Source organism: Manduca sexta, chromosome 22 (assembly GCF_014839805.1).
Source record: "Manduca sexta isolate Smith_Timp_Sample1 chromosome 22, JHU_Msex_v1.0, whole genome shotgun sequence".
Taxonomy (NCBI): Eukaryota; Metazoa; Arthropoda; class Insecta; order Lepidoptera; family Sphingidae; genus Manduca; species Manduca sexta.
In genome coordinates, this window is record NC_051136.1 from 1,028,168 (window position 1) to 1,052,569 (window position 24,402).

At 34.8% G+C, this 24,402-nt stretch overlaps 2 protein-coding genes across 15 annotated transcripts in view; both read right to left on the bottom strand.

Moving 5' to 3' along the window:
• LOC115449996 (probable phospholipid-transporting ATPase IA) overlaps positions 1-19,779 on the bottom strand; it is an 87,000-nt gene extending 67,221 nt beyond the window's left edge. For all 5 annotated transcript variants that reach the window (XM_037441598.1, XM_037441600.1, XM_037441597.1 and 2 more), the window contains exons 1-2: positions 19,637-19,779; positions 18,215-18,322 (exon numbers count right to left, since the gene is read on the bottom strand). In XM_037441598.1, coding sequence (XP_037297495.1) covers positions 18,215-18,322; positions 19,637-19,694 — 166 coding nt within the window. In that variant the 5' untranslated portion in view covers positions 19,695-19,779. The remainder of the gene's footprint in view (positions 1-18,214; positions 18,323-19,636) is intronic.
• A 381-nt stretch (positions 19,780-20,160) lies between these two features.
• The window catches only part of LOC115444947 (cholinephosphotransferase 1), a 29,443-nt gene continuing 25,201 nt past the window's right edge, over positions 20,161-24,402 (bottom strand). For 6 of the 10 annotated variants that reach the window (XM_037441608.1, XM_030170950.2, XM_037441604.1 and 3 more), the window contains one exon: positions 21,403-23,929. In XM_037441608.1, coding sequence (XP_037297505.1) covers positions 23,856-23,929 — 74 coding nt within the window. In that variant the 3' untranslated portion in view covers positions 21,403-23,855. Of the gene's footprint in view, positions 20,840-21,402; positions 23,930-24,402 lie in introns of those variants that run through there. The other 4 variants (XM_037441606.1, XM_030170955.2, XR_005112820.1 and 1 more) reach the window with 3 other exon arrangements.

Consider the following 24,402-nt stretch of genomic DNA (forward strand, 5'->3'; position numbering starts at 1 on the left):
TATGAAGTTTTTTTTTTATGTTATAGTAATATAAAAATTGTTAATAGGAACAGTAACACTCTCGTGAAAAACTGCGTGAGAGTCTCTTGTTTTAAAACAAGTACTAGCTTAAACTTATTAAGGGTAAGGGATTGTAGAATTCATCAGTTTTTAAAGTTGGTTTTTCATTCATTTATTAATTATAACTTAAAACGGTTCAATAATTTTGACACGTTGCAAAAAACGTATAATAATTTGTATAATAAAATATGAATATAAATATGTCGAAATCAGCGACCACCGATACGCTTGGTGGTCGAAATTGTTCAATTATTCTTTTGGTATAATTAATTTGAACATTAACAAATTAAGCTCTAAGAGAATGGAGAACAAATCGCCCGCCCAATGGTAAACAGTAGTAACAGAACTTAAACTTCGGAATCACAAAGTACTGCACGTGGCATGGACTGCATTGCACCGCACTGCGTTCTTTATCCTGAGACAAAGTAACTTTATACTGCGCAACATTTGCTAAAAAAAATATTTTTTTCTTTTATAGGTACTACCCTCAATGTACTGTTTTATTGACGTGCACCTACTATGTTCTATCTCTGTACCACCTCAGGTTGACTGGTAGAGAATGCCTCGAGCATTAAGTCCGCCTTTACATGTTTTGTATGAAGTGCAATAAATAAATAAAAATCCTTATTATGCTATTTAAATGAAAATTATACAAAAGTTACCGATGCCCATGGTTTAATAACCGTAAACCCGTGTAAAACTTATACACTGAATAAAATTGAAATACAAAAAAAACATAACAAAATATAACCTAGTCCACTTGTATATCTTTATATTTTCTCAAGTATTTTATGACTTTGATTATAATCTGATTGATAAATCAACCGTTAAATAAATAAAAGGCGTATAATAAACTCGCAATTATACTGTCTAATCGTTGTGCACCTTAATAGGATTACTTTCCGAGCAATTAAACCAAATGAACACTAAACAATGGTTCTGTTTCAATACTTTACTATCCAAGCAGACTATTTACTGTCGCGTAGCTCAGGTAATTAGAAAGTAATTCAGGGTTTTATTTAGAATTGTCGACTAATTTAATACGTATAGACTTATTTATAAACTGAGCAGAAAAATTAAGAACCTGCTTTGAGGACCCTACTTATACTTTTAAAGTTAAGGTTGTATGTCCTTTTACTTTTAATTTTACATCTTTATTTGGTAAGCACATAAGAATAATACTATACTAAGAAAACTGAACCAATATTAATTGTATGTGTAAACTGTTTATGTCCCTGTGTATAATAATAAATAAATAAATAAATAATAAATTTTAAAGTAACGAAAACAGTTCTATATTTTACTATATTATGGGGAGGTTTTTATTTTCCTACTCAGACTATATATTTTCAGGATCAATAGCAGAGAATATATTATGATTCATGTATCATAATACAGCGTCCTTTGCTGAGTGAGGTACAATGCTCAGTTTATTCTTTGTATTCTATGCCTTAATGTACTAGAAAACTAGTTAACCCGTTTCAAAGGTTGTTTTATATAAAGAACATAAAATTTTATTTTATTTATAAATACAATACACTGCGATTGGTAAGTGTAGAGTGGAACAGAGTGTCGAGACAGTGGAAACGGGTTCGATCCTCAAAACAGTTAACCTTCATTGTAATTATACGTGTAGACATTAATTATTGATATGTCATTATTATTAGTTAGTATCCAAACCTTATTTAGTAGTCGATATCTAAAGCTTAGTCCTTCTCAGTCGCAGTTATTTACCAGCCAAGTTTCAACACATATATCTTAACTAGTCCAATATATACTTATATCTTGACTATTCTAATTTGAATGTAAGAAAATGGGTTCCTGTATATAGGGCGAGTTACGACACGCGAAAGGTGTAACTGCGTTTATGAGCTATTTCAGCAATATAACACTTGTTGCTTCTAAGTGGTTATAAAACATTCTAAAGTTTACTAATAGACAATCGTTTGCATACCGTTATAAAAAAGCTATATTGCTGTGCTCCGTAAAGTTGTATGCGATTACTCGGCATAAATCCAGTGAGTCAGACCGACAAGATTTTCGCGACCGTCAATTGCAGTGTTGATGTTTTTTCACACAATTGTAATTTCATGCCGTCTTCTAAATACACCAAATTTTAATTTCCTCGGAAAATCAGTTTTCAAGGCATATCATAAGGCATTGCTCGTTACTATATATAATATTAAATTATATTGAGCTCCAGAATTATAGTAGTAACAAACATGATTTATAAAATTTTTACCAAAAAAAAATCTTTTGTATTCTAAATGTCCGACTGCAGGTGCACACTGCAACCGCCACGGTTATCGGTATATAAAATATACCACCTCAGTGTCAATGCGGCTTGCATTACCATAAAATATATTCTAGAAGGTTCTTCCGAAATATTCTAAACGCATCGCGTTTATTTTCCATTTCGTGATTGTTCAGTACGTTAAAGCTGATGCTTATATTTCATCGTCAAAACCAAGTTAAAGGTTTAAAAAGAATTCTGTTATTAGGTGCGAAGGCTTAGTATAGAATGAATTTTCAACATGGTGTTCTTTTTATTATCAAAAAAGTATCGCCAAATTAATATAATTCGTTCCTGCTCTGTTCTGAAGTTCTGGGAAGCGGAACAGGCTAACAGATATTTATCATATTATTAATGTGGATTACATCCGAAATAGTGATACTATATTTATTGATACAATATCACAATTAAACTCAAAAGAGTTGTGTAAACTCTTCCAAGTCGGGATATTATAGAGACCCTCTTGGAAGTAATAAGTTAATCAAAGCTATCGTTGTGCGGTCACGTGACACGCAGCGTGACACGTGACTTACCCTCCAGTAAAGCGACTTCGCAGTCTTAAAGTTTTCAAACTGAAATGGGAACAAATTAATTGATTAAAATAGGTACTTACGGATTAGGGGAGTATGGAATATTAAAATGACTGGTTACAATGTCTTCAAACCGGAACACAACAGTGACTACACACTGCTGCTTGGCGGCAGAAACAGACATTGCGGTGGTACCATCCCAGGCGGACCCTCACATATGAGAGACCAGTAGAGAGTAAATTATTTTGAAATATTTCGAATAGGAAAATGTCTTCTGTGAGAACCAACCGGGAATGTTTAGATATGTAGATTATAATAATAACATTTGGTTAGTCTAATCCGGAATTGCCAAAATCCGCAAGGCTTATTATGACATATTTGGCTCGTGTTCCCGCCCATTACAAGCATTACACCATGTTGTGCACACTCGGGTATGCATGAAATATTCAGTCCGGCGCGTACTGCGAGCGTATTCATTTGTACCATAAACAATGCTATAAATGCGGTTGCCATGTTTGTGGGTTCGGTTGTATTTGTGTAATAGAGAATATATTAGCCACACAGAAATGAATACAAGCCTTGTATCATTGGTTTCCGGAATTACAATTACTGACAAATATTTGCGATTCATACAAATATTTGTCTTGACGCGGTTTCCTTTGGTTTACAAACTTATCTTACTATGTCATGTCGGCACAGATCAGGGAATTTTGCTATATTTTCATGACCAATCATTTCTCGCGTACCTAGAATATGCACTTCAACAAAAAAATTCACCGATCTTTGGATGTCATATATTTCCCTAACTACATCTTCGTAGCGACGACGCGACGTGAGGATACCAACTGCTATGTAAATTATACAACCTATTATTAAAAATACAGGTTTTGCATATTTAGGACATGTTTACCAACATCTGAGGTTATTGTATTTGTGACTTAAATGTATAAACTACTATATACAATAGCTGTTTAATGCGATAACTAACATATAATCGAAGCTATCAAGACACAATACAGGCAAGATTACCTGTAGCCACAGCTTCTAACAGAGTATAAATCTTAGCTATTCCCTAGGGTGCTGCGCCAATTGGATCCAGGTTTAAACTGCCGGTCCATCATGCCTCCGGACGCTCTGAACACTCCCTTTGGGACCTTTTCGTGTCGGATTAATTCTCTGTGTTATAAATGTAGACATTTACAGAGAGGTACTGTGTTTCATATTGCAACAGGAAGGTGAAGGGAAAAGAAAACTGTATTGAAATTAATTTGTTGGTAAATCAGATAGTAACTAAATGTCATATTATTGATCACCTACTGGGAGCATCTCGCTATCTCTCTCACACGTCTGCGTCATGATTGCAGTGGCGTCACTGCGATAGTCTCGCTCTTTTTTGCCTGTGATTCGCCACTTAGTACTACTATATTTGGTAGTCTTATATTACAAAAGCTTTAAATATTAGTATAGATTAGAATTAATTTGTAAGAATACCACTCGCAATTTTTTTGAGACGTTTTCCTTAACCTTTATAATTAACATAAAACTAACCAAAGAAAATCATTATCATCTAAAGCCTTTACTTTTGTAACTTTCGTGCAAACATGAAATTAAAAAATCTTGCTCTTTGTAATTTTTTTTTCGTTAAAAGCCTTTTTTAAATATTATAAAGGAAAGCTTTATTTCTTGAATATAATCCTGTAAGAAAGGACGTCTAACGCAGCTGTTTTTGGCACTTTTTCTTACAAAGGCATTCTCTCTGAGTATCCTATCTTAATTACAGATTAAGTAATGTGTATTATATTTTTAATACATAATAACATCCCCCAGAATTATATAGAAATAAGTTGTTAAAACCTGAAGTTTAATTCCATGTCAAAAGATTTTGTTAGGTTCTTACGAACACTTGATTTCGAACCGATCTTGTGAAAAATCATGTTAGCAAAACCTGCTGAACGTATTGGTCAACCTGGGAACCAAAATTTGAACACGTATAACAAGCAGATAAAACATAGGCATCGGTCGGGAGTCAAACCTGCATTCCGATTCACACCTACCAGATAGTGATAGAACGCGCTTAAGTATTAACTTACAAACAGATTGGCACTCGAAGTTGAAAAGTTCCTTATCCTCTGCGTTTGACAGCTGTTATTGTACTATAACGTCGATAGTATTTTGTTCGAGCTTAGTAAAGTTACCTATTTTTAAGTATAAGAGGATCATTGTACAGGCCTGCTTGTGTGGTAAATGTATCAAAGGTATTCTAAATAGGTAATAGTAGACATTCCTATTGTAGCTTTTTATTAGTGAAAGAAATTTTAATTAGTTTATAGATACAAGGATTGATCAAATTATAGACCGTTCAGTTTGTTCCGCTCCAAATATTTTACGTACGGGTGACAATTTTACGGCAACAAAAAAAAGTATCCATTTGCAACCAATTAGGACGTAAGAACAATATTTCGTACCTCAAAAGAATCCCTTGTGGGATCACTTTATTGTCCGTCTGTCTGACTGTCAAGACTCTTTTTCTTATAATTACAATTTAAAATGGGAATCAAAATCTATAAGTTACTTTTCGATGACAAAATCATTAAATTTACACATTATTTTTGCAGCCGCTTTTTTTAAATATGTTACCCCCTAGGACGCTGCAGCCTTTAAGCTGCAACTTATTAACAAATTCAACACTGCCTCACATACATAAAAAAAATATAGTTTTCAACAAATCCCCTCACTACTTCCCATTCCTTCTCATTCCAGATCAGGGACTGTCGTCTGACTCCTCTGTTGAGTGAATGTTAAAAAGCGGCAATGGTCAATTACCATCAAGGCGTGCTGGTTCACGTCCCACCTGTTAAAAAAAGCACTCGATGCGATACCGCGAAGGCAATCCAATAAAAACATCGATGGTGCAAGGTCGCGACGCGTCCTCGATTGAAATCAATCGATAGCATCTGATATGAACTGAAGAAGCATTTGCACGGACCTCAGCATAACACTAATTAAGTAATAACTGCCAACTACCGAGTATCGGATGCTTTGGATGTTACTGTTGAATTAGTTGTATTTTGTTGCTTCTTTTTTAGACTATTGGTAGTACTTTGGCCGTGTATCGTGTTTGGATTCAGTTACGACACCGTTTACCGATTTTTAGTTTCGAAACATACACATGAGTTGCCCGAACGGAGTTTGTGCTTGAACTGAGGACAAATTCGTTATCTAACGGTGAAGTTAAATGAAGTGAACTTCGAGAAAATATTAAACAGTAAGAAATGTTGTATCTCGCAATAATGCCACTCTAAAATTCAAAGCATTCCAACAATCAAAATATTATAAGTTCAAAAAGTGTCAAATATTATCTTTATCTATTCTATACTTATAATAAATCTGTAGAGAGGTCAATTCTGTACATGAAATATATTTCCAAAATAACTATCAGGGAGTGATTAGGGATCGTTACTGATGCCAAAAATGCAATTAGTAAAATTTTTGTCTGTCTGTCTGTCTGTATAACCGTTATAGAAACAAAAACTACTCGATGGATTTTAACGAAACTTGGTACAATTATTTGTCATACTCCTGTGCTGGTTATAGTATACTTTTCATCACGCTACAATTAATAGGAGCAGAGCAGTGAAGGGAAATGTTGGGAAAACGGGAGAAGTTACTCCATTTTTAAGCTTCCGTCGCGTGTGCAAGCTTAATGGTTAAAGCTACACAGAAATCATGTATGACGGAAATGTTCTCCTTAAAATGATGTAAAAAATATCCCACGACAGCATATGTCTATCTTTTATGGTTGACTCACAATAACACGTGTAACTCCCGATAGCTTAGCAGTTCGAAGCTTTCTCATTATATTTGTCTACTCTTACGTTTATAACACTCAGTCATCCCTAATTAAAAAAGTTAACATTATTAAATATTCCATAAAAAGAATCATAGAAATCGGCATAGAAACACCAAAGTTATACATGAAATACGCTAATAATAAGCCATCATGCGTGGATACTGAATCATGCTATAAGGATTATTTTTGTATATATATAAGGTCGCGAACGCACAGGCAGGCGGCTTGCTTGGCACCTAGAGGCTAGCGAATCACCTAGCGAGTAGCTTCGTAAAACGAACATTCTCGAACGTTCGCGACCGGCTCCATTTTTGAAGTCCGAAATCCACGCGGGCGAAGCTGCGAGCGGAAGCTAGTATAAAATAAAATTACAAAAAATAACCACAGATTATGTATAACCTAGCCTCTAGGTAGTAAACTTTAAGTTAACGAGAAAGCTCTGAACAAAACTGAGGTAGCGCGAACTGTAAGTAAATTCCCGGGATCCATCATTAATACTTAAGTACATCGCTTACAATATCATTTGCTGTAAACATAATATAACGTCTACTCTATAGATAGTAAGTAATCGCATACATTTGTCATATAAAACTTTATCGACCTTTTACGAAAACAATATTTAAAAACATATTGAATAAGTTGAAATTTGGAACAGCAAAGCAACAGAAAAGAGTCCGTTTTGTTGAACCAGAGTTATTTATATGTAGTGTAAAAGTTACTACAGCAACAAAAACAGGGCCAGCGTAGTTGTGCTATATCACTTTCTGTTTCTCATCTGACATTTAATATGTCAGGGTCTCCATCAAATACCAACAATGTCCCAATAGTACGGACTGCATGGTTGTTTTTATATCCTGATTTATGGAACGACTATTGAAACGACACCGAAAAAAGCCCACATGAGTAGGAAGTCGAGAACTTTTGTATGGGAAAAAGAAATATGTATGTCCGTACAGTCAGCCTCAGAAATATTCTATTTTCTTCATCTAAAATTAAGCGAATTCTTTGAAGTTTATCTTAGTGAAGAAAAAAAAGGTGTGAGTGCATTTCACGCACGGCAGAAGTTAAACTTCTGAAAAATAGCCTACGAGAGATTGAGATGGATATAGAGTATCAGGAGTATTAGGATAAAATGTAAGGTTTATTATTTTTTCATAATACTAAAACATATTCAAAAAAAATATTTATTAGTGAGAATAAAATACTGACATCAATAAAAATACACAAATAATACAACGCGCTTGCTTTATACTAGAGCTTTGTAATACGCAGGTGCAAACACATATAATAAACACTAGCTGTTGCCCGCGGCTCCGCCCGCGTTATAAAGTTTTTCGGGCTAAAATTTACGTTATAAAAGTCACGCTATATATTTTCCCGAGAGTCTATGTTCTTCCCAGGGTCTCAAACTGTCTCCATACCCGTTAGGTAGTTTTTGAGTTTAACACGTTCAGGCAGACTGATGCAGTGGGGGACTTTGTTTTATAATATATTTTTATAGAACTTTTTGTAAGGAAAAATCCCGTCATACATCATTGTTGCATAACTTTACCCGTTTATGCAGCGCACGCAACGAAAGTTCTCAAAACTAATAAATTTTGCCCGTTTTTGCAACATGTTTCATTACTGCTCCGCTCCTATGGGGTATAGTGTGATGATACATAGCCTATAGCAATTAACGAACATAGGGCCATAATAGGAAAACCTGAATGTTTCACAAACACCTCAACAATAAGAATACATAAAACATATGCGTATGAAATGTTCCAATTGTAAAAAAAAATATACTCGTATAGACACAAATAACGAATGTTACAGCATTTTTGAAAGATATAAAGCTGAAGGCCGGGCCCGCACACTGAATACAAAAATCACATCGGCCCGCGGAGCGCTGCGTAAACAATACATATTTAAAACTTTCCTCGTATCTACAGTTATGCATAACAATATATATACGTATCTGAATAATATTCAAACGAAAGAGACTTATAAATTGTTCACGTTTCATACGCAAAGGAGCTGAAAGCATTTCTAATCAAGTTTCAGTGACTGTTATTATAAACTTTAACACACATATATTTTACTTGATTTTCATATAACCATTAATGGTACAAAAAAAAGATAAAATATATACAATTCTGCTAACCGACAAAAATATTACACGTAAAACAAGTGCTCACCTCTGTCTTACACAAGGGAAGAAATTTTAAAATTTTGAAGTCGAGACGTCGTTTTCGGTAAACGCTGTTACGAATGTGCTTCTTGCGTCCCTCTCAAAGCCGTCCTTCACACTCGGGGCTGCTCTTAAATGCTCACGTTTTAAATATTTACAATGTATATATTTTTCATAGTTTTAATGGTATTAAAATGTAAGTAAAGAAGAGTATTTATTATTAACAGTAATTGAGTTTAATGAATCGAATCCAGCAATAAGTATGCTATGTCGAAAGTAATACAATGTTTACTATTACGTTTCGAGATATCAGGATATTTTCCGAAATAATACGCAATTAATTAATTAATTAATTCTTAGTAGATAAGGTTGTCGCCAAAGGAGGACAGGGAGGGATAGCTGCTCCCCCTAGAGATTCTAAAAAAGTTGCCAAATGTAAAGCAACCAAAGTCCTTAGTCTTTGACTTGACTTGCTTGATCACTTATTCCCGTAAGTTGAAACTCGAATGAATTCACCAATTCCATTTCTAATATTCCGTACGCTCAATTACGCTCCGCTCTATGTTATTGGTGAAGCGAGAGAGGTGGAGTAGGGGAGGAACATGTGCTCTCGACTTTACCTACAATTTATAGTTTTCTAATTCTCCATATCTACTTGCCCCGTCCCTGGGCCAACGACTGGCGCTCTTGTTAGTAGATCTAACTCCATTATGCACATATATCATAAAATTGTTTTCTTAAGCCACATATTGGCGTGGTTTGTGAAATTTCACAATCTCAGTGTGAAACCGCCGCGTCGATTCTAACGTGAATAGATACTTCCAATAATCGGTAATATAGAGCCAATTTTTTATTCTATACATTTTTTCTCCAATTTTACCAAATTAAGGGTTGAATCACCGCTCCTAAACAGTGGTATTATCAAACCGGCGCCCATCAATCCCACACCCATGTATTTTCGTCAAATCACCACCGGGTATGACGTATAGTGACATGACAGCTGCCGACGGAAGTGGGTGCGGGCGGCTTCCGGCCGGTTGTGAACCCGCGCCGACCGACACTATTTTCATGATAATTAATAGATTGAGGTATATCACTATGTGGTACTTATTTGTGGCGAATTTTATGTTGTTTTAATATTATATTATATTTTACGTATATTAATAACAAAGTACAACGTTTAAAACCAAAATAATATAGGTAACAGTGTTTCGAATGGCAAAGAATGACCATTTTGAAGAAGGAAAGCAAGACTACTATAATAATAATATTATGCTTCTATTTCTATTTGAAAAAAACCTCTTTTAACTAGTCTAGGTACGCATGACATTTCTCTACAAAATGTGAGTTATGTGTAAAATAACATTTCGCTAATGAACACTAACACGTAGTTTATGTCTAATTAACATTATGCAGTAGCTTTATTATACTATTAGGGGCTACCTCCACTAAACAAGCCTTGCGAACATTGGCCATAACGAATATTTATCCCAGAGACGTTTAACGCCTCAGTGGAATGTCCCTGGAATAAATAAAATTCGTAAATACTTCGATGGCTTAGATCCTAGCAAGATCGTCTACGACGTGCATTATAGCAAACAGACACTACTTTGGTCAGCAGCAAGATAATATATTCTTTAGGACCGAGACCAAAAATAGATGCTAGCTAGCATGTCTCTGAAAATCGTGTTGTTGAACCTCAAACATCAAGAGCACTCCCCCGAGGCAATTCTTGTGCGCTCGACGTTCACACCGAATGCACACCCAGGCATGGGGGGACATTTGTTGCAGCTCTAGTCCCACAGTTCAGTATACTTCTTGGTTGTAACTACACATTGAGGCATATGACGACTCGCAAACATTTTCTAGCCTTCTCCTCTTCGCCTATCCTAAAAGGATTCTTTTCCTTCTCCCTCACACTTTTTTCTCCCAGATCAAGAACAATCAAACAACAACCTCCCAACATTCTTCCGCGCCCTTGTAATCTCTTAACTGCGGGATTCCAGTATCTCATTCGTAAGTTTCCCCTGGTATAGACTGTGGGGTCAGTTACACAAAACAAAACTTCAAAGGCCCGAAATCTTGAAATTCGCGAATCTCTGATGGAACAAATCCCTCATATGTCACTTCACGTGTGCTGTTAACATGCGAAGCCCGCAGGCGCGGGCGCGGGCGCGGTCCCATTATGCGAATGTTTAAAACAGTTCACGGAACGCTTGTTTGGATTTTTATTGTCAAATATGTGACATTAACGTTAATAAAAGCTTTTATTATGATTAATAACTTGGTATAGGATTATATAGAATTACACCTAAAGGTTAGTTGTAAAACATATATTTAAAAACCTAGATTTAATCTTTATGACTAGTACACTAATTAATTTTTCTAGTCCATTATTTTGATATCTTAACGCCTTTAGATTCAAGATAATATTTACATATTCATTATTGTCGTAATTATTATATATTAGACAATACCTAAGGGAAAATGTATAAACACTTCAACGTATTTTGGGTCAAATTATAATACTTGAGCTCCTTGAACAACGAAATGGACAAGTGCATAGAAATTGCGGTTCAAACCCAGAACTTTAGAATCGGTTTTGTAGCATATGCTGAAAAAATTTGTAGCGCTGTAAACGCTAATTTATATTGAAACAAATGCGATGATAATGCGATACAGACGCGTTGCGTTTAATCGTTCAGTAAAGTACCTTTCAGTAAACAAACTTTCTAGTAAACTCTTATAGCACAGAAGGGACGTTTCAGAAATAACTACGGAATTCACCCACTGTTCTTGAGAATATTTTCGTTCCGAGCTTGCCAGTTGTGTCGAATTACTGAAAATATTACAATTTCATTACTTGGCGTATTTCAAAGAAAGAAAAGTTTACAAGCGCGAAAATAATATAGTAATGTATATGAGGAACAAGGCGTCAAAAGTTGCCTGACCCGATCTAGTATTGTCAATAGTAGCCCCCCTAGACATAAGAGGGCATAGGGATAACAAAAAAAACAATTCTATTTGGACAGTGATTTATACAAGATTAAAATTAAGATATTTTCACAGTTTCCATTAATTTTCAATAATAATATAGATTATTTCTAAAAGATTATCTTCGCTTTATTCACATTTCAATGTACCGTTTTTTTTAAACTTAAATCACATTTTAAACAACACCAGCAACCCAAGTCGCGTGCCCCGCCTCGTAAACTTTATATTCGCTAATACAATATTGTTCATTATGGTGGTGTGGTGCTACAGACCAAAATTAATTTAACTCGGGCGCGGCGAAGGTCACTTCCAAATAACAGAATATTAAGTATTCTTGCTATATTCATTAAAGTGATGCCAATTATAGAAACACCCATAGCCAAGATATTTATTTAACTTCAACTTAAGAAATTATTTAGAACGAACCTATATTATGATCTTAACTTTATCATCAATTTGAGTAGTCATTGGTTTTCTTAGAGTTATTATACATAAAATGGGTAACACACGGCCTATCCAATTTAATTTATGTTACAACTAGCTTCTGCTCGCAGCTTCGCCCGCGTGGATTTCGGACTTCAAAAATGGAGCCAGTCGCGAACGTTCGAGAATGTTAGTTTTACGAAGCTACTCGCTAGGTGATTCGCTAGCCTCTAGGTGCCAAGCAAGCCGCCTGCCCGTGCGTTCGCGACCTTATATATATACAAAAATAATCCTTATAGCATGATTCAGTATTCACGCATGATGGCTTATTATTAGCGTATTTCATGTATAACTTTGGTGTTTCTATACCGATTTCTATGATTCTTTTTATGGAATATTTAATAATGTTAACCTTTTTTAGAACATTTCCGTCATACATGATTTCTGTGTAGCTTTAACCATTAAGGTTGCACACGCGACGGAAGCTTAAAAAATGGAGTAACTTCTCCCGTTTTCCCAACATTTCCCTTTACTGCTCTGCTCCTATTAATTGTAGCGTGATGAAAAGTATACTATAACCAGCACAGGAGTATGACAAATAATTGTACCAAGTTTCGTTAAAATCCGTCGAGTAGTTTTTGTTTCTATAACGGTTATACAGACAGACAAAAATTTTACTAATTGCATTTTTGGCATCAGTATCGATCCCTAATCACCCCCTGATAGTTATTTTGGAAATATATTTCATATACAGAATTGACCTCTCTACATATTTATTATAAGTATAGATAGAAGATGAATATACAATAACTGTTATAGACCAGTAAGTTTGATTTAAGCAAATTGATTAATAGTACTAAAATTTTACTAATTAATCATGCATAATCCTAGATCTATGACAAACAACACTGCTGATTATAACGAGAAAATAGCTAGCACTACTGACACCCACACTCCACAGGCTTAAACAAACACTTTCTTTTTTTAACCGACTTCATTATTGAATCAGATTTTTCAACGTAATATCACAACACATCAAAATACATTGCTGATTCTCAGGTCACGAAATTATATGAACCCTCAAGTGGAAAATCGGCCCTGTCAAGAAGCAGAAGAAGCATAAAAAATATCACTCATCATGACCTTAAAGTTGTCACTATAGACAAAGACGTTTTCTGTTCAATAAAGCAGGGATTCGCTTCCTATTTGTCAAAATGTCAGTGAATATCAAGGGCGGGGTGTAGTGGCGCTCACCGCGGTGCGCGTTTTTATTATCCAGGCAAAGGTCAGCGCAACCTATCTTCTATATCATGATACGGTTAATATATTAATTCCCTAATGGGATTAAAAATAGGTTTAAAGTGGCCTTTTTGCACTACATTTATAGCCTGTAAATGTCAGTTTTATTAATGAAGTAAAATGTACGTTTTAATTAATAGATAATATTATATTTACTTCAATTAATGTTAAGTTGAATTAAAACTACTTTCAAAGCTTGCATATTTTGTTATCATCTACATAATTAAGCAATTAGTATTCGACACAATTATTTCCGTCCGCTTTAAGCTTTTCCCAGCATACTCTGTACATATTTGAGTATACACATCGATATATATGTACTACGGTATACTTAACGTAACCCAAACTTCCTATCCACAAGTTGTAGTCATTGGAAAGGTAAATGTTTAAAAAAAAAGAATACGAGTATTAGATCGTGAACGCAGGATGGGATATGCGGATGAATAAAAAAGGAGTTTGAAACAACCCGTTCATAGTTCACATTAGTGTAAAACATGAGAAATGGATATACCAAAAATTATTAAGATCAATCAACAGCCACTCACGTTAGAGAGCGTCCGTTTCCCAAATGATGACGAACTTTTCGATATTTACATTATAATTTCTGTCTTCACAAGACGAAGGTAAGCCACGTCACGTGGGCTTATCCCATATCATCTTTATAATACAGCGTTGTAATATATTATTGCCTCAACATGTGGTTTATTAAATGTACCGAAAAGGTAAGTTTAAAAAAATATAAAATTTATTTTTCTGAATTAGGTTAAAAAGTCTATGTTAAACGGTATACGAAAGGGTATTCAACAAATAAATTTAAAATACCAACTGAAACTGATAAATCCTTTATGTGTATTGGTGCTGTTATACAGATAACACCACCAATACAGGCTGACAGCAGCCAGACGCGAGATATGACCCTCGCTTAAGGCTATACGTAGTGCATGTCGACACTGGTAGGGCTATGGTACTGCGACGCAAAGTTATTTGAGCTGTATTTCTTTTTACAAATTACAAAAATGGAATTGTAGTGTAAGTTGAATATATCGTGTAATATAAATAATAAGTGTAGTGGACCGGAGCCATGCAGGATAGAACGAACTGGAAGAGAGTGCTATGTTAGTTTTGAGTTTTACTGAACATTATGGTAAAGTACAGAATAAGCCAAATATAATAGGCATAGATGGATAATATTATAAAAGGAACGTAATATAGGACCACTAGATGATGAATTAGTGAACTACACGTCCTACCCTGTCACATTGGACATACACTGGTTAATTTACGCTAGGGATAAATTAGAGCAAAACACCATGACTGAATTTTCACTATCAGAGCGATGGTTGCTAATCGCTATGCTGTTGATTATAAAATTGCAACAAAATCCCAACAAACATTACCGATGAATTAGGTTTGAACACATACACTTATTCGTACATAGACAATTTAAGAAGTTACTGGGGAACTAAATTAACATAAACAAACATTAGACATTGAAGCACTCTATTATTTACTCAAATATCCTTGCCTACAACCGAGAAATGTTACATAAATAATGAGTAAGATGTTTCAATAACTTGTATCCATTACGTGAACGTCTATCGAAATAATAATTTTGTTCTATAGGTAGATATTCTAAAACACTACGATAAAATACACGACTACTTTTTTAAGTTATTATTTGCATGGTAGATATATTTAGGTATTTCAATGACCATTGGCAAACCTCATTGAGTTAGCAGTGATTTTACGGCGACTCGTCCCTACAATGTTACTTCCCTACCAATTTCAGTTTCACAATGTAAAATACAAAAGCCTTCAAATGCATAATATCTGTTTCATAGTATTTTAATAGCTAATATAGTACCTACCTATATACCTCTACGTATTTACTTGTGGTAGGATATATTTTTCTATCCGTTCGGATAACAACCACCGTACACAAGGTTTTAAAACCCGCCATAGTGGCGTAGTGTGTCGCGTTCCGCTCTGTGCATATCCGGTTTCAACAGGCCGGCATAATTGTGTCGACTATCAAGGGGTAAACATCTCTCGTCAGTCAACATTCTATTGGACCGCACTCCACTAACCATTAAGTACAGTAGGGTCACTTTCCCGTGCGCGTAAGAAAAAAAACTGCTGCAAGCAGTAGCGTAGCTTGACATAAAAGGGCCCTATATCTACACTTTGTTGGGGGCTCTTCAGGGCAGTTCGAAATTTTGGGCGCCCGCTAAGTTTAATGTAGGTGTAAGCCAAGAGGAGCCCCAAGGCTCGGGGTATGTATCATTGATGCGGTGGTAGCTACGCCCCTGGCTGCATGCCACGTCCGTTCAGATTTACTAAATGGCTAAACACAAATCGAGTGTGTTTCAGCTATATTTGCCGAGCCTGGGGGTGTCATAAAGTTACAGTAAAACGCGTTTAATCTGGCGTGTGGCTAGCCGGTGCCGGCGGCCGCGGCCAACAGCGCAACGTTGCACACGATTTCGTTGTAACACAGATTTGGCTAAGCGTATTCTAAATATATGAATCGGGATTTTGTTCCATGCGCAGTATTGAAGTGATTTTAAATTTTGTTCTATGTTGGCAATCGTTCGCGTTTTATAAAAAAAAAACAATAGTTCGGTGTATTTTCGGTTCATTGGTTGTGATTGTTTATTCATTCGTGAATAAAAGTGTAAATATCAGCTATGTATTATATTCCTACTGCACACTGCCGACCACTGACAGATCTTAGTCCTTAGTCCACTACAATGATTCATTCAGTTCAGTCCACCATACACATTCTCAATTAGATAACGTGCACTAGTAGTTAAATAGATATAATCCTTTTACCAATTCCTATTTAATTATCTTCAAAATACGTTTAGATATATTATATTTCTTTTCTTTGAAAAATATTCGTTACCACTAGATTCTACATTTTAGTAAATATTTTCCACAATTTCTCATCTCAGTCCTCAGACAGCCTTGCCCCAAATTTACCCTTATTCTTCGTGCTAATGCCCCAGGGCGCGTCCAGTCGTTCATCGCCGCTGTGATAAAAGCTTTTGTCGCTTCCTAAGGGAACTTCCCAATGCTCGCATCAAGCTATTTCTAGTATATTATTAAGTTACTCCTTTTTATCAAAGAGGCTGTTAAATTATTTTACACGATGAAATCATATATTGATACTAATGTATCATCGATATTAATAATATTACAGGACGACGAAAATCGTATAATGACACCAACAAAAAACAGTCATCTGTACCTAATATTAAGATTGTTTTAGTAATTTCGCGAAGAGTAATTATTCAATACTATAGCATCAGCTACATCAAATAGTAGGAGCCCTTGTTTTAAGAATCAAGATATCAATATAGAAACTCAGTTGAAAAAATCAGACCATTATTCTTTATTGCGCACTTTAACACCTATTCAGTACTAACCCACATATAATGATAAATGAAATGGGCACGTCGCGGTTGTGGGACACTGTTTGATTAATAACTGCACGAAAGGCCCCGGGGCACTCGCGTAATATACTCCAATGATTGTTTTACCAACCGCATCGTTAATTAACTATCTACAACAGAAGCGTAACTACAAGGGTGCCAGCGGTGCCCATATACAGGATGCAGACCCTGCAGGGGGTCATCAAATCAAGACCAAGTGTTTGGTCATGCATAGTCGCAGTTGTAGAAGCTGGCACTGGCCACTTAAAAACCGCAAACAATGAACATTCGCATTATATCCGTAGCCTGCTCAACTTAAAAGTTAGGCTTTACGACTTTAATCCCTACTCGTGGGCCTTCCCTGACATGACTTCTACGGGCTAACCTATGAGCCAACCTTGATATTGTGTAGGTAGGCTAAGATGTTTTTATTACATAGATACGTTGTCCGAGCTCAATATTGGCAAGACAAAAGCAAGGTAATTGCCCGATATTCACTTAGTCAACCTCCAACCACTGTCGCGGCTAGTCGGCTTATTAAATTTTTGTATTTTTATAAATAAAATGCCTTCCTGTGTTTTTAGACGATGAATGAAAAAAAAACGTTTCATTTCATACATTAGTAATAAGTATACACTATTTAACTTATTTTTAACTAATAAATGCATTGTATTCGACTGTCATGGCGACCAGAGACCAATAAACTAGATGGCCACGGCGGCGACGCTCGGGCCGTATCAATGCGAGCTGCTAGGGCTGTACAAGTATGTGACTACATAGTAAATAGTGTGCTGTTTTTATGCGCTATTTTGTTAGTCTATAACGCGTCTATTTGTATTTTATTTTATGCAGCATATATTAGCGGTCAATCAGATGCTCGATTGTCGCACTCAGCGGCGTTACTATGTCGTCTAGACCCCCGGCCAATTTACTTTTATATACACGAATATTTCAACAATACATCCTCAAAAGACGACAGATTAAAAATATTACTTACCTAGTGATCTAAAAATAAAAAATTGGTTTACACAAATTAACTCTAGAACCATTGGATCGTAAATATGAGTTAGTACTTATGTCAACAGCTCACAACGAACACCTGAAGGCGATCTCCAGAGCGAAATAAATATAAAACGATTAGGATAAGTGGGTACTTACAGAAACTTTCCCAAGGTCTGACGTGGTGCTGGAAGTAGCCAACAAGTCTCTGCATCCACCGGAATACCGGACTGGTTACTATGCGCAGTCGTTGGACTCCAATCCATTCTGGAACAGCGTAGTTCATATCAACATATTCCAATTACCAAGACCCAAGACTATCACATTAAATATCTACCTATGATCATAGACGATTTAAACAGTGGACACAAGTTGCAGGATTAACTGAAGTACATAATTTTATTAATCCGATTTTTTAAGAGTACGCTACATATTATGTATCTACTCTCGAAACTTTTTTATGGTGCGCATAGATCATGCCGCGCCGACAAAATTTCTCAATTCATTCAAATTTCGAATTTTATTACAGCGTGCAGCGCCATCTTTTATCAAGGAATATAAAACACATATCTTTATTCTATCTATCGTGTATTGACTATTGACATAATGGCCTGTAAAGTACACATTGCGTACTTAGTTATTTGGTTGATATTATCTAATCTAATAAATTGGCCGATCTACAACTGTATCAACAATACCTTTTCCTACCGTTTCTGTACTTCTGAATTCAGAATGGGTAAATGTGAGATATAGCGACGCGTAATTTAAATATTACTAAGATATTCTTATTACATTTTTGTAAGTTAGGTAGGTTCATATAATTAGCACTTTGTACATTGCTTTAGTTTGCTTACTACACTTTTGCTTGAAAATCCATTCAATACAATATTTATTAGACCTTTTAAGGAAAATGGATAGTACTTATATTTATGTAGTTTCATTGCCTTATATTTCGTTCATGCTCGTAAACTACAAAATTACCATGAGCCATAAATAAACAGAAGATAATTTTTATCTCATTCTATGAATCATTCATCACCAAAGGCATAATATTGTATATTTTTCATGGAAGAAACAGTAATATATCAAGCGTGTGTTGGTTTTGAACATGGTTTCAAGTAAATTATGGTTTTATACGGTGTTTAAAATAAATGGGCATTCTAAATAAAACGACTACAATAAAAGGTTCAGTTCTTCATAACATTGTTTATCAAGTAAGTATCATATGTTTGAAGTGTTATTGCACCTACTAGACTGTGACTTACGTGTATATTGGAATACCTCGTTATTATTTTTATTATATTATAATGTTCATTCAAAGGGAGAAGTATGAAGAAAAACCCTACTTTTGCAACAGTCGGATAATATTGATCACGTTTAGTCCGAGTGTAAGCAAAATTCAACAAGTATAGGTTCCTATACAATAATTATCTAAGAAATTTACTATTTTATCGTTAATATATAGTAGTGAAATAGTACCTATAAGTTATAACCATTGAATTCACAGACGTAAACAAACATAAACTCTTATCTGCCATACAGTCTGCCGCGAAACGTCCATACTTGACATTTGTTACGTACCTCTGCTTTCAATGTCCTCGTATCCACTAGGGCATAACAGCTGTCTCCAAGGCACCATCCTTTACTTCACTTATACCACTGTAACTTGACATTTACGCGCACCGGCGCGGGCGCGAAGTGAAATCGACGCGTGTACTGATGCGTTCAGCGGACACTGCTTAATGTCATGTTGTGTACGATAAGTACTGCGATAGCATTATAATTGTAACAACTAAAGGCAATTTTAAGTTAGGTACAGTATGTTGGTAAATAAAAACTTTTGGTCAAAACTAAGATATTATGAAGAGGCAATGTTTACAATTTTATTTATTGGTAGTAATCCGAATCGTTTGATATGTTTGGGTATATTTTTATAAAAAAATGTCTGAGTATAATTTTATTTGTAGAACATTCGTGCAGTTTGTGTAGCTGTACTGAGTAAAACGTAGATGAATAACATTCAATACAAAATAGTAAAAAAAATACTATGCCATAGTTTGTCTACTCATATAGGTAGGTAGGTACTGTGAAAAAATACAACAAAGCAACAATTAAATCAAGTTTATTAGAATTTGGTTTAAGCCGGTACGTTTATATCTTACAGCGTACAGTATTGAACTGTATGGATCCAACAGTATTTTAAGCATTAGGTACGCGTGAAGAACATTTGTCATTAAAAAAAAGTACTTTAAAAGAGTAATCGCTGCATCGTTGCAAAATTAGAATGAGTACGAAAAAATCATAATTGAAAACATATGGAGACCACAGAGCATGCTGGAGGAATAAGCATGCTTTCTAGTAATATATGTATTCCATTTATATCGAGCTCACGATCCATGCAACCTATCTAGTTCATTACGTGCACTTAATTATGTCGTGTCCTGCACTTTTTAAATAAATTAGGTATATTGTCATACATTAAAATTAAAAACATTAGCACATAAATCAGCTTTATAAAATTATTATTTACTCAAACTTAATTTATAATTATGCAATAACGTCCCAGTATACTATAACGACACTGGACGTTAATTCATAATAAAATTACAATTCAGAGAACGCAGTTTGTACAGAAACGAAGAATTTCAGTTATAATATTTCTACAAACAACATATATTTCAATATACTTAATTATATTGTTCAAATAACTGGGTTAACTAATACTGTTGTTGTTGAGAAGAGGTACTGTGTCTTCGCTGTCTGATTTCTCGCTCTCACTCGCCGCTGGAAAAAAACGAATAATTAATCATCCTAACCATGACAACTAAACCAAAACGGGACAAACTGACAAAGCCGGATATATGTTCAAGTATATCTTAATGCCTAAACCACGAGGAAAAAAAACAATACGTACAAGTCAAATGTAAAAAAGTAAAGAAAATTAAAAAAAAATGTCATGCAGTTATTACAAAACAAAGCAATAGCGAGAAGGTTAACAGTAGCAAAGCAACACAATAGTAACAAAATATATTGGAACCTATAGGTAATTTGAAAATAGTAACATGGATAATTCAAACAGAGAAGTATTTATTCATCGCGCACATCTACTGTTTTCTATCTCAAATAAAACAAGACAAACACTTTATAAATACATACAAAAGCATACAAAAGCTCCACTGACCTTAGCATCTTCTACTTTACAAATTATGTTGAATATCCAGTGCTGAACATAAAAAAAAATACTTAGCATATTTATTCGTGTAAACAGTGGATAAGTGATATATTAATACTGTATTTTACCACAGACTAGACATGAGGTATACAAAGGTCTCAATAAAACAAGCATATCGAAAATGTTCATACGCTTATATTTCATAAAAAATACAACGGTCACATTATACAGCCAGCCTGCGTCCAGCACATTGTTACCTATCCACATATATATATTTACATCTTAGCACTACGGTTGTATGCTACTGTTTTCAAAAGTATAGAAATCTTGAGCTGTTACTTCATTCTAGCGACATTTTAATTCGACAGCATTGTCACATTAAATACGAAGACTAGATAAGCGAAGATATTAGATAGTAGGCAAAATTTATTCTGTATGCCAAAATTAAACTTATTAAAGAACGATAAAAAATACTACAACCATAAATTTTTAAAGGACTGTACAAACCCTAATAAGAAAAAATCTAATACGGATAGAAATCAAGTACTTTGATATAAACAAGACAGTATTTTTTATTAAATTAGTCACATCTTCGACTCAATATTTGCAAGCGTCCCTAGCACTTAAACTACAATCTATAACATTAAACGTTAATATTCTAGCTGGAGTGGGTTAATCGCAGCCAACACCGATACAATTTCATACCTATATCAAAGCAACAGAGCAGAAAGTAGTAGAGTTAGTATGAAGAAGTTGCAGGTGCATTGGGTTGGTTTAAAATATATTTCTTTTTATCCTTATATTGTATTTCCAATGAATATTTCAATACTATATATTGGAGATTGTAACTAGCCGACAAAACAGATAACATAATTGCTACTCGCTCTGCCAAACAACTACAAACACATCCCGAGAAAAGTTAACACGATACATTCCCTTCTTTTCATGACGCTTTTCATAGTCTTTATTTCCAAATAAGAAATAAGTATTTTAACACACATTTTTTGTATCGTGAAAACTGAAAACCAAACGGTTGCTAGCTTTTGCAAAATATTAGTAAAAATCGACATCCGTTATTCGAGTACTGTAAAGTGCATACCAAACTGCACATCATCGACAAGTACTGTTATTGTACACTCAATTTAAAAAAAGGCCGTGGAACATAATTTATTATTGAATCGATTCTTCAACTCAAAGTAAAAAGTGATTAGTTCAAACATATTTGCAACATTTAAAACGGCATCTGCAAATATTTAGTAGATGAAATACCTAATTCACGAATTTGCAAAAGCAGCATCCACAAAGTCCCCTATGTACCAACGGAACGAAACTAACAGTTAGATCTAAATGCAAACTTCGACTTAAATTAAGTCTGTATCAAAAATTGATCATTTTTATTTATTTATCGAAGGCAACTATTTCATTTTTGAATTTTTAGATATTATAATGATTTGAGTAGCTCTTCGAAATAAACTCAGATGAAACACATTTCTTGAGTAGATGTTGAATTTAAGTCGCCTTTAGCTTTAGATCTGACACAAGAGGAAGGTGTGGTCATCCCTCACCAAGCACTTACTGATCATTGGCGCCTATGTGTATACGATAACTATCCGCTAACCGACGCTCATCTACAACAATAACAACTGTTTAGAACTGTTTAGTCCGGGACCGACCACCGCCGCACCTTAGCGTAGTAATACTAACTACAAACTATCGCACTCACATGATGTAAGTACTATACAGGTGTCCCAAAACATTTGTATTCAATTTACTTCAAATAATTGCTAGAAAACGGAATTTGAAAACAATTTTTTTTTGATGGAGTAAGAATTTACCAAAGAAAAATTATATAAAAATATACTGTTTTTTAGTATTTAGGGATGGGTGTTTCTCGACGTTGGGGCAACATAATATACAGGTGATAAAAACAAAGCACCCGTGGTGCATAATTTTTACGTGACAAATAAATAACTGTGTATAACAAATAAATCAAATAGAAATATTTTAGGAAATCTTGATTTCTTTGTATTATGGCTAAGATACATACTAAAAGAATTGCGCGAGTTAAAATAATTTTATTACAAGTAAATACATTGCAAGTTAATATTACTACGCTTACCCAGGCTTGCAACATCTTCAATAAAATGGGCAGAACAAATATTGATGTTGGTAATTCTTTACAATAATTAACAATTTCAAATTTTGAAAATATATTACATTTTTGACAACTATGAAATTGGTATAACAGTGGGTATAATTTTGGCACAGTCACTAATGAATTTGGTCTGCGTGGCACTTTACAACCAAAGTGTCTGTACCAAATTTATACTCATGTTTAAACATTCATACTGTATAGGTCCATATTACAGGCCTCTAGGCGGCACGCTCGTAATCTGCGGACTGAGAGGTACGCATCTAAGGCGTTTTCTATTTAAAATATTTGGATACTGGTCTTTTAAGACACTATTATATACTTATATTTTTTAAACAATTTAAATCCCCAATCGTTTTTAGCAATAACATTTCACGAATGCATACTACATAATTTCATCGATCAGACATACTATATGAATGTTTACACTTGTAATACCAATTTATAAGATGTTGCAAGCCTCACTACCAACTAATTCATAAGGCTAGTATCGCGGGCGGGCGCTGGTAAGCCGCGGTGGTGGCTGTGAACACCGCTCTGCACCTAACACCTGCGAATTTTACCACTTTTTATTCACTGACAATCACACCCTACACTAAACCTCAAGTCAAATCGGAAAAATGACTCCTACGTCCCGACCTGATCTCAGTTTAACGAGTCGACGTAATATCCAAATAAGTCAGTTTTCTTGAAGACTAAGGGATTTTATTCCAGACAATCTTTCCTCCCGATGTAGGGATAACGTCCGGGAACTTTTGAGTCATACTATAACTGACACGAGACGAAGGAAGCACTAATATCTACATAGACTACTTAAATTGCACCAGTACATATAATTAATAATGTTATGTATCTTGCACTGTGACTCTATTATAGAATATTTTTATCTTAGTTTATATAATAGGGCTGGATAGAATATAATTATAAATAATAATATCAGCCCTGTATTATATACTTGTCCACTGCTGAGCACGGGCCTCCTCTACTACTGAGAAGGATAGAATATAGTTATTGATAATTCAT